Source organism: Chiloscyllium plagiosum, chromosome 4 (assembly GCF_004010195.1).
Source record: "Chiloscyllium plagiosum isolate BGI_BamShark_2017 chromosome 4, ASM401019v2, whole genome shotgun sequence".
Taxonomy (NCBI): domain Eukaryota; kingdom Metazoa; phylum Chordata; class Chondrichthyes; order Orectolobiformes; family Hemiscylliidae; genus Chiloscyllium; species Chiloscyllium plagiosum.
In genome coordinates, this window is record NC_057713.1 from 127,743,082 (window position 1) to 127,754,973 (window position 11,892).

Below are 11,892 nucleotides of genomic sequence, written 5' to 3' on the forward strand. Positions count from 1 at the left end.
GTTGTTGGAGCCGTACCCATCCAGGCAGGTGGAGAGTATTCCATGTTATTCCCGATTTGTGTCCTGACAGGGTTTGGAAAGTCAGGATGTGTGCAACTCATCACAATATTCCTAGCCTCTTACCTGCTCTTGTTGGCACAGTATTTATATGGCAAGTCCAGTTGAGTTTCTGGTCAATGGTAACCTCCAGGATGTTGATAGTGGGGGATTCAGTAATTGGAACACCTTGGAATGTCAAGTGGCGGTGGTTATATTGTCTTTTATTGGTAGTGGTCATAGCCTGGCATTTGTATGGTGTGAATATTACTTGCCATTTGTCAGCTGTAATCTGGTACTGTCCAGATCTTGTTGCATTTAAACATGGACTGCTTCAGTATCTGAGGAGTCACGAATGGTGCTGAACATTATGCAATCATCAATGAACTTCTGACCTTATAGTGGAGCGAAGGTTATTGATGAAGCAGCTGGGACATTCACTGATTCAGCAGTCTCCCATTGTATTGCACTATGTATTTTTGAAAGCATTTGCACACAATCCTTTTCACATGGACTGAATGACTTCTGCCTTATTTAGTTAATATGTTCAGTCAAGTTGAATGGCAAAGAATGACAAGAATAGATCACAAAGTAATAATACTTCAGAACTCATAAGCTTTTGCTCTGCAAATCAGCACCTGTGACTAAATAAAAAATAAATTGAAAATTATAATGTCTTGTAGTTGAACAGCAAACATTAATGTTTCAAACTGTCAATTGTCAATGATCAAATTCGGTATCAGACACAAATACGCTAATATATGCAATGATAAGCAAAACAATATAATTATCTTTAAAACTTTTCAGAAGATGTTTTTGCCCATGTTACTATGTCATACATCTGACGTAGTGAACAAAATTTGGCCACACCCAGTAGAATAATAATCCACTTTAGTGCTTACGTTCAAAGGCAATTAATTATATGGCACACTGAAAAGCAAAGCATTTCAGTTTTTGGTAGTAAATCATATTTGCTGTGCTGTAGCTACTATTTATGTGCATGGTGCTTTTGTGAAAGATAAGGAACCAATAGATTGAGAAGAGGAAATGTCATACTTTTACACGCCATGTAAAATAACCTTTCTCTGCTGTCTTCAGGTGCCCATGAGTTGGCATCTGATCAGCTTAGTTTTAAAATGGCCAAATACAAAATCCTAATTCCAGAACAAAATCAAATACTTTAACTGATGACACTAAACCACTATATTAACATTTTTTTTTAACTGCCTGACTGTATACTTGACAGATTTTCAATTCTCAAGGTGCAATAAATGCTGGCCAGCCAGTGATGTCCCACAAAAATGAATCAATTAAAAAAAAATGAGATGGCAACCAAGGAACTGTGGTCTTGCTGTCACCTCAGGTGCTTCATCAGGTGCTTGTATTTTCAAACAAACCTGTTAGACTATAAACAATGTCATGTGATTTTTGACCTTGTCCAAGACTGGCACCTCCACATCATTTCTGATCTTAATCAGCAGAAAGGCATGAGAGAAAAAGTCTTACACAAAGAATCAGATTAGACACCATTAATGCCTTCTTGATATCAGCTAGATGGTAATAGGAGCAGGGCCAGAGGTGTTGTACATTTAATTAAATTTATGTTTATTTAGTTTCTTTGTGGGCCAGAGCAGCATAAACATTCCAGGGAGCAATAATTAATAAAAGTAATATTTGAAAATGAACGTGGAAGACAAGAGTGAGGAGGTGATGCTAAGCTTGTGCAAGTCATTTAGGAGACCTTAGGCGATGCATCGTGTGTGCTGACTTGGATGCTAAACTACAGGAAGGATATGAATGGTTTGGAGGCAGAAGAGATTTACACGAATTGTTCCAGGAGTGAGATGTTTCAGTCACAAAGATAGTTTGAAGGTGTTGGAACTATTCTCCTTGGACAGAAGAAGGCTAAAAGGAGATCTGGTAGAAGCTCAAAATCATGAGGGGGCTGGGTAGAATAGACTAGAAAGACAGAAACTGTTCCTACTTGTATAAGGGTCAAGAATGAGACAGCAGAGATTTAAAGTGATCTGCAAAAGAAGCAAATGTGCTGTGAGGAAATACCTTTGAATACAAGTGTTTGGGTTTGGAATCCACTACCTGGAAGTATGGGGGAGACATTCAAGAGGACATTGGATATTTATCTAAATAGAAACAACAGACTAAATCTTTACATATTTTGCCAAAATTTCATTTCTCCACCAGGCCTATCAAATTTTCTCATACTATCATTCCAAACCTGCCTCATTAACTATTTACTATGCCCCTGTGGAACCTCTTTTGTTGGATGATAGTCCAATTCTACTATCTCACTGTAGACAGAAGAACATTCCATGACCAGGGCATCCCAGTACAGACCATCATCATCACCGCCATCTTTAAAATGCCATTACATACCCAGACTAATGCTGCCACTGTGGAGTGCTCTGCTTGGTTACTAACATTTATCCCAGACTTTCCAGAGAAGGGGAAATTGGTTCCCTACTCTGCAGAGAGGGCCTTGGAAATCATGCTAAGGTGCAGAGGGATGGTGACTCCAGGACACCAGACTCTTCTGGCCTGGTCTGACATCACCATTTGGGTCAGTGTGGTCTCAGCCACACGTACGTATGCTCAGCAACAAAGGTCAATGACTACCCCACTCTGCCAGCGTAACAGTCTTCTCTCTGTTACCTCATACTCACTCTATTTCTGCAGTATCCACTTCCCACTAAGGTGTCTGGTCTCCCATTCTCACTATTGCTTGCAACATCTTTCTTCACTCTGTCTCGTATAACCTTAGCACCACCTACTCACTCATTCGGGACACCTTACCACCTTTCCCTCTCCTGCACCAGCACTAACATCTGTTCCACTCACTTTCGTTTGGCTCAATACCTCCTTTTTGCTTATTGCAGGAGAAAACAGCTCATCATAGGACAGAAAGAGCCAAGATGAGTGATGGGATACCTCTCTTTCGGCTGCTCATCCCCTGTGAGCAGGACAACCTAGATCTTAGCCTGGAGATGGGTCCCAGGTGCAAGGGATGAGGGGAAGATGGGAGACGGAATTCTATTTTGAGACTGGTAACCCCAGAAGAACCACATTCCTTAAGTTGTTAATTGACAATCTGCCTTAATCCTGTTTGTTTCCTGCCCACAGTCAGCCTGAATGACAGGCTAGAAGCTGGTTGTGTGGAGAGGCCTGTCATACCTGTCAGGATATCAGTCCCTTGGCTTACACTGCTGGGATTCCCTGAGTGAAGGCTCTCTTCCTTGATGTGGCTGAGCAACACTCCCCTTTGATGTTGTGCCATGGCTATTTGATTAATACTAATTGATACATATTAATGAACCGAAACCCGCAACCTATTCTAAAAGATGAAAGACTTAATAGCAATCCAGGTTTAAAGGAGGGAGAAAGTGAGGACTGCAGATGCTGGAGATCAGAGTCGAGAGTGTGGTGCTGGAAAAGCACAGCCGGTCAGACAGCATCCTGATGAAAGGCTTATGCTCGAAACATTGATTCTCCTGCTCCTTGGATGCTGCCTGACCGGCTATGCTTTTTCAGTTTCACATCCTCAACAGCAATCTAGGTTTGTTAAATATATCGTTTCAATTGCATGACCATGTGATCTTTTGCTATAAATTCTGTGTCTTATGATTCTGCTCCACAGCTACCTGATGAAGGAACAGTGCTCCGAAAGCTAGTGCTTCCAAATAAATCTATTGAATTCTAATCTGGTGTTGTGTGATTTTTAGGTCTATATTTGATTAAAGCACATGCAGTGTGCTAGCGGCGCCATCTGCTGGCATATGGTGCTGGTGTAACACTTACATAGCATGGACGCACACACCCCCCTTTGACAGTGAGTGCTGCCAAACATGGTCAGCATCTTGGCTTTGTGTCTGCTCCAAAAGGCAAGGCAGGACAATGCAGAGATTCTGGGAACACCCAAGTAGGCGAAAGGTGAATGAGAGCTAGGAGAGCAACCTTGCGATGCAGCCTAATCTGCTGGCCGGCTGTTATCCTTTCAGCAGCATCGCAATGAAAGGCACCAGTATGTTCCAAAGTGTAACATAGCAGTGCAAAAGCCAGTGCAGTGCAGGTAAATAGATTGGAGATGTGTCATGAGGGTGGGGAGAGGCTGGCATTTGTCAGATGCATGGGGTAGCTGTCCCAGAGCATGCGCTGACATTTTGATACCAGATGTCCAACATGGAGGTCTGGATGAGTAAGCAGTGAGGTGTTTGCGAGTTTCAGGTTCACCTTTGAGAACTGTCAGAGTCTAGTTTCTATCCTGCTCGTGGTAGAAGAGATGAGATCTGCTATTAATGAGGGGGATAATGAGTAAGAATTCTTGTTAATAGGCAAGAATCTTGTATGGACACCTGAAATACTTTTGGAAAATGCAACTTCTTGCTTCTGACTTTGAGAAAGGCCTTAATGGATTTCTTACATGATTCTCCTAGATTTCTCACCCACGAGCCTGCATTGCTCAAAGTCTTCTGATCCACAAAGCCATGGGGAAAATGCAAGAGAATGGCATTAAGTCATCATGCTCATGTGGAGAGTTGGCACAGGCACCATGATTCAAGTGGCCCACTTTGGCACTCTGTGATTCTGAGAATGACCTTATCATTAAAGGAACTCCATTTTGAAGTATACAAGTTGGACCAAAACATTCCATTTGCCAGTTTTACTGCTTTTTCCTTCTGAGGTAGAAGCCTGATCTGGATCCTTGCCTGGAGATGGGTTCCGGGTGCAAGAGGTGAGGGTGAGGTGAGGGAGAGGACTAGAAGCCTGTTGGTGGAGAAGTCTGGCATACCAAATCTTAGCCGTGGAGCACAACTTGGTATAATGGGTGAGGTGATGGCAGAGTAGGTCTTTGTTATGGAAATGATCCTAGTCAAGGGTGAGGGTGGAGTTCCAATTGCTGTGTGTGTGTGTGTGTGTATATGTGTATGTGTGTAATCATAAAGAGATCTTTGGTGGGATGGAAGAGCAGATCAATGATGGACCCAATGGTGAAAAAAAGGATCAGATTGAGAGTTGGAGAATAAATGGTGCTGGGAGCTGTCAGGTGGTTGTCAGGGGACTGACAGCAATCCAGGGTCTCTCAAGGTGCCAGGGGTTTTGATGGTGGGACGTAGTATAACGGTTGCATGGCCAGTTACTAGCTGGTTTGTTAGGCCAAGTGAAACACCCTCTTTTTCCTCTTGCTCTATCAACAGTGTTGAAATGACACTCACCTCATGGATTCAGTCTTCTTTCATCTTGGAAACCCATCTAGACTTGAATTACAGATAGAATGACAGCAGACACTATCATCATACCATTTGAATAATCAATCCTCCAACTCTGCTCCTATGAGAGAATTGGTCTTTCACAACTGGCTCATTAAAACCACAGGTCAGCAAGTTCATCAGAGATTGATTTCTTATTTCATGTTTTTTTTGGAATTTAATGTTTGAACCCACTCACTTTGGAGTTAAGAGTCAGGTACTCTGGCCTTGGTGTTCATTTGCAACAGTCACATGGCTTAGGCTGACAATTTCTGGTCAGAGTTAAAGTCAGGGTTATATTTTACAATGCTGAAAATGTGTTGCTGGAAAAGCGCAGCAGGTCAGGCAGCATCCAGGGAACAGGAGAATCGACATTTCGGGCATAAGCCCTTCTTCAGGAAGGGCTTATATTTTACAATGTGTGTTGCAAAAAAACGTTAGCTCTGTCAGAAAAATAATATAGATCTATGAGCATATTTTAAGTCATATTGCAGACCTGATATTGATTTATAAATGCACACTTGAATAATTGTGACAATGTGAATTTCCTTCAGATAGGATCAATTATTTGGGAGACTCTTGTAAATATGTTATTAGTGTCAGAAAGTTTATTTTTTTTTCCATTTAAACTTTACAACTTAACAGTTCTTTCTTAATTTGTTTGATTTCACTACATATTAATGACCAATCTGAATTTAAGATAACGTTTTGACTGTCATAAGAATGATTCTTGCATTAGGGGGAACACAGAAAACTCCACCTGTTTGTATTCGACATGTTTCTTCTCTGGCACATGAACAAGCAGTGATAATTGTTTTCCATCACTCTTCCTTTTTATGGTCCAACCCATTCCCTGAAGACATTTCCATTAGGAGCTCTGGTATTTTCATTTAATCTAAAGCTACCTTTTCAAGAAGTTGTAAAAGCTTCTTTCATTCTCAATATGTATGTTATCTAGTCAAATATCTTTCACATGCTACTGGTGCCTTCATAGCAATCTTTCTGGCAAATGGAATAATTACATTTAAAGTTTGCCTTGATTATTTGAAAAGAAAGTATTCTGCAGTGATATTTATCAGCAATAAGCAAAAATTATATTATTTGCTCAATGAGAAAGAAATATGCTGTTATCTTTTCACAAGTTAAAGGTGTAAAATCACAGACTGAACACAGAATAAAAACATTACAGTATGCTTCCAATGTGTTCGAACATACTGACTTGTATGGAAAACACAGTTTAATATTTCAGGCAGAGGTTATGTGACTTGTATTACTTTAGTTCATTAGAATATTTTCCTATCATGGCTGTAAATAATGTTTACTGATTAAAACAAATTAATAGATTTTTTTCTCTCATCAATTAATGGTACAGAAGTGTTCACAGTGCAGCACTTAAACAATGACATTAATTAAAGTGCAAATGAAATATGTGAAATCTTACATATTAGCAAATACAGTATTTGAAAAGCAACAAGAATTTAGCTATGTACTGTGTGGTTTCCTATTGTACTATGTGTAAAATAATTGTAAACAGTTTTGTAAAGAAGGGTTTTACAATTCAGTTACACATAATTCAGTGAGGGATTTTTCCAACATGATGAGAATTAATGACCATACACCAGGAATCTTCAGAACTAACTTAGATGGTTTCATAGGAAAATGGACACTAGGCAATTTAAATTTTGACTAGTTGTCAGTTATCAACTTTAAGTGAAATATACATTTACTTATTCAAGTTGTATTGGACATTAACTTAGGCAGACACCGAACATTAATACTGGAGTCAGCAAAGTTTAGAAGGACATCAATACATAATTATTCCCCTGAAAACCCTTTAAAACCTTTGTGGTAGCCTGGGTCTTCCAAAATACACAAATATATTATTCAAATAACCCATAAAAATATAATTCTGACAAGAAAAATACAGTTTATCCATTTGTAATGACTATTTGGCAAGTATCAATACAAGGTAAACCAATGAAAGACTAATGCTATGCATTCTGATTCCTGGTCATTAAATCCTCTCCATTCTTTCAAAACTCAGGCATAACAAAAATATATTAAACTAACAGATTTATGCAAATCTCAATTGTGATCATCTCTTATCATAAATAAATATCGCCTAAGTAAATCTGCCATCTTTTTCAACGAACATATACTCCATCAGGATAGATAGAAATATGTCCTGGAATTTCCTCCATTTGTCAGTGTGGCACTTGACAATGCATCAGTGTGGTTGAGGTGAAATTACATCCAAATCTCCATACAAGCTAATAAGCATAAGCCTTAATGTAAAACTTCGCATGAATTAGTGCAAACAACTGTGCAATTGATGTGCTCTCATCAAGTTACCAATAGGATGGGATAAAATATCATTTTAGGAGAAACTTTGCACTTTCAGAATTGCTGGAGCCAAAATGATCAGTTTATTTTGATTCTCTGTTGCATTAACTTCACAATAGTTAATTGTGATCCTGCATGTAATCTGAAGCATTTCTAATTTTTCATTCTTGAAGGAACAGCCATAAAATAGGCCATTTTCCAAATTTTTTTTCCAATAATGTGTGAGCTCTTGGCCAGTCGGATATTTGGCAATGGATTTATATGGCCTTGCGCGCACATGTAAGTGAGAATTTAGGTACAATGCAATGAATTACCCCATCCTTGGGAAAGCACAGTTGGAGGTAACTCGTGTTCTGATTCTGGGGTTCAGCTAATTTTGTAAGTGGAGATGCATTTCAGTGCAAAGTTCAAAAGTCATACAAAAAAAATTGCAGAGAATTGGGCATATTGCAGCTGTGAGAGTAAGTCGCTTAAAAACAAATTTTAGCAACCATTTATAGTATTTAATTTATTTGCACCCAGATTATCTGTGCACAAAACAGGAGGAAACTCCAGATCAATATGTCATTTCTGTTTGCAAGTTGCAACAAGATTTTAGAAACCTCCTCCAGGTATTGTGCTATGAAAGAAAAAATGATTGCGCATCAGAATAATTGTTTTCTATGAATACTTTGTTTTATGAATTCCCCAACTATTTACAAATAATTACACTTACAGGCTCTACACACCTCTTTCATATTGGTTTCTAATTCATGCACATACATTCTGTCATCCCTTTGTGCAAAACCTAAAATATTCCAGTGTAGTGAATTTGCAGTAGCATAAAATGATTCTGGTCTTGTAAGTGGAAAGATGAAAACATCTCTAAACTTTACAGTACTTGGGCTCCACAAGGAACCCTGAGTTTTGCCACACTGTTTTCAAATCCCTTGTCTGCCGGAAAGCAGTCTAACATTTTGAGTCAAACAGTGGCTTGATTAAAAGATCCATCATGCCATGCAAAAATATCATAGGCACAAGAATTATGCCACTTTATTTTGTTAATAACAGGCATCATCCAACTAGCAGTTTTAAAGAATCAGAAATATTAATATTATTTTATCCATAGTCACATGCTGGTTTCGCATGAGGAAGAATAACCACCTTCCCCCGATGTAACATGAATTTCTGGTGTAAACATGTGATTTTCCATTTTATATCCAGAGTGGCTATCGTCTTTACTGCCATCTCCTGCTGCAATGTGTGTGCAGTTTTGACTGGTGTACTTTGGAGAAACAGCATCTGCCACACACACATTTTTGATATGGTTTTCATTCTTGCTGTGCTTATCATGCTCCCCAAGGGAGCTGTTCTCCTGCTGGTTAGTTTGATGTGCCTCTTCTTTCACCAGTAACTCTTCACCTATACCACTCTCTGTATTGACACAACCCTCCGTTCCTGGTGTTGGGAATGCAAAATGTCTCTGCTTAGGCAGTAGTTGTGGTGATTCTTTACTGGATGTCTTATGGAAATCTGGTATGTCAGTTCCCAAGGGTAGCCTCTGATCCTGAGAAGAATTATCCTCAAGCAAAGTGGTGCTGATATGCTTAGGTGTAGATAATAAATCTGTTACTATTACTGGTAATGGTCTAATTGTACTAGATGGTGTCTGAGGAGTGTCATGTTTCATTTCCATAAAATTCACTTTAAGCGACCTAGATTTCACAGGATTCCTACCTTTCAGTGAGCTCTTGGGGCTTTCCAATGTGCTATTGAAGTTAGAGCACCCTGGCTGCTCTTGGGCAAAAGTGAAAGTTTCATTTGCATTGAGTTCACAAGCACCATCTTTGAACTTGGTGTTTTCCCTGGTAATGAAAGACTGATGCTCATTAAGGGAACCAGGGCAAGCCATCCATCTCAAGTGCACTGGCTCAGTTATTTTCGAAGGGTGTGGAAACCTATCAGCTTCAGTAAAGTCAGCGGCACAACTTGCAAAGCTGTCAATGCTCGAGATACTCCGCATGTCTAATATTGGCTCTACGGGAGCAGTGAGCAACGGGTCGCTTAAGTACGGAACTTCTTCCATTTCTAGTTCTTCTTCATGTATAGCTGATTTAACAGACTGCTCTATCTTGCTGCTGTTAACGTTTGGCTGAGATGGTGTCTTTGTCATTTGATTATATATTTCCTCCAGCTTTTGCGCATTCAGATGCTGTGGGCTAGGGATGCGATTGTTTACCTGCTCACTTGAGTTATGCCTGCTTAGCTCCTGATATTTAGACTCAAAGGATTTATTAGAGCTTGTTTCAGACATTCTCCACCTCCAGTTGCTTGGTGAAAGGTGATTATCTATGGGTTTTTCTTGTTTAATCGCATTATCCTTCCCTTTCTCCACCACAATATCCATAAGTTCCATACTGCGAGCAAATGCATCTTTCAAGTTCATTGAGACAATACTTCCATTCCTTTTGGCTCTTTCAAGGGCTTCTCGTCTCTTAATTGCTTTCTCTTGCCTTTTCTGTTCTTTGTAGAACTCTGAGAAGTTGTTTACAATGATTGGTATTGGCAAAGCTATCACCAGTACTCCAGCAATGCAACAAAGACCCCCAACTATTTTCCCTAACAGCGTTTTAGGATATATATCCCCATATCCGACAGTTGTCATGGTGATAGTGGCCCACCAAAAAGATGCAGGAATGCTTGTAAACTTGGTAGCATCTTCATCCTTCTCAGCGAAAAATACCAAGCTTGAAAATATCATGATACCCATAGCCAAAAACAATATTAGCAAACCTAATTCATTATAGCTCCTCCTGAGAGTAAAACCTAGTGACTGCAGTCCTGTTGAATGTCGGGCCAGTTTAAGAATTCGTAGTATCCGCATGATCCGGAATATTTGAACAACTCGTCTAACATTCTGGAATTGGAGCACACTCTTGTTTGATTCAGTGAGAAAAATTGTGATATAATATGGCAAGATAGCCAAAAGATCAATGACATTTAATGGACCTTTGAAAAACTTCCACTTATTTGGTGATGATAAAAAGCGCAAAAGGTACTCCATTGTGAACCATGCAATGCACACTGCTTCAACATGGGCGAGTTGTGGATTGTCATTGGGGTGTCCAAACTGATCTTTGTCCTGAAGTTCAGGGAGGGTGTTGAGAGACAAGGCAATAGTTGACAACACGATGAATAAAATGGATATGATAGCCAGAATCTGCAAGATAGAACAAACCAAGAAATGTTTAATTTTTTGAATTTCTTATAAGGTGTGTTGTAGAAAGATTGCAGCTATATTACAATGTTTTACAACAGGTTAATAAAACAGGGAAATAATATTCTGAAAGAGAAAGCTTGGTTTTCAAGAAAATGAAAATAAACAGTTTTAGTGTTTATTTTCAAAATTTAACTATTTACAAAAGTTCACAGTGAGTTAATTCATAATGAGTGATTTAAGAAATTACACATCTGGCAGGTGATAGCACATATCAGAAAAGCACAAGTGCACTTCTCGTAAGTTTCTATGAATTAATCAACAAGGTTCTATTAATGAATGGTACACCGCAATGAGCATTATTTATCAGAAATGCATGTTTTAAGCTAAAGAAATAAAGAAATGTTATTAAACTCATTTGTTATTAACTTATAATAATATTTCCAGAAGAATCATCTGGACAGGAATAATAGGAAGTATTCATTATTAAGAATTACAGCATATTCTGCATTCTAACACTTTAGCAGCACTTAACTCAAAGTAATAAATTAATAACAATACTATGCACTTAATGGATGAACGTACTTACCTTATATTGCTTTATTTGCTAATGGAAACATGCGAGTCAAGGAACATTAGAGGTAGAGAATGCAATGGTGCATGCACAATTCTGTGAAACAGATTGCTTCTCGTTCACTAAATATTCTGTACAGATCCCAAGACCTTACAGTATCCTTAGGTTATCAACGCATCCCAATCAGGGGTCAAAATAACTTTTTTGGAAGACTGTCTTAAGATTTTCTTGAGGATTACTTTTGATTTTTGGAGGCTATCTTTTAGTTTTCAGGGGCTCCTTTCTTCATTCTCATGAACTGAATGGTCAATAGTAAACCTTGGGGTGTTGATGGCAGGGGATTCAGTGATGGTAACACCATTGAATATCAAGGGGCAGAGCTTAGATTGTCTGGCATTTGTGTGGTGGTAATGTTACTTGCCACTTTTCAAAATCCAGGCCTGAGCGGAATCTCACCTTTAATAAAAGACAGTTCGAAAAGC

General features: G+C 39.0%; 1 protein-coding gene across 1 annotated transcript in view; it reads right to left on the reverse strand.

Annotated features, from left to right (window-relative positions):
* Positions 1 to 3,993: 3,993 nt before the first annotated feature.
* kcnb2b (potassium voltage-gated channel subfamily B member 2b) overlaps positions 3,994 to 11,892 on the reverse strand; it is an 891,048-nt gene continuing 883,149 nt past the window's right edge. The window contains exon 2 of the mRNA XM_043689198.1: positions 3,994 to 10,839. Within this exon, the coding sequence (XP_043545133.1) occupies positions 8,749 to 10,839 (2,091 nt within the window). The 3' untranslated portion in view covers positions 3,994 to 8,748. The remainder of the gene's footprint in view (positions 10,840 to 11,892) is intronic.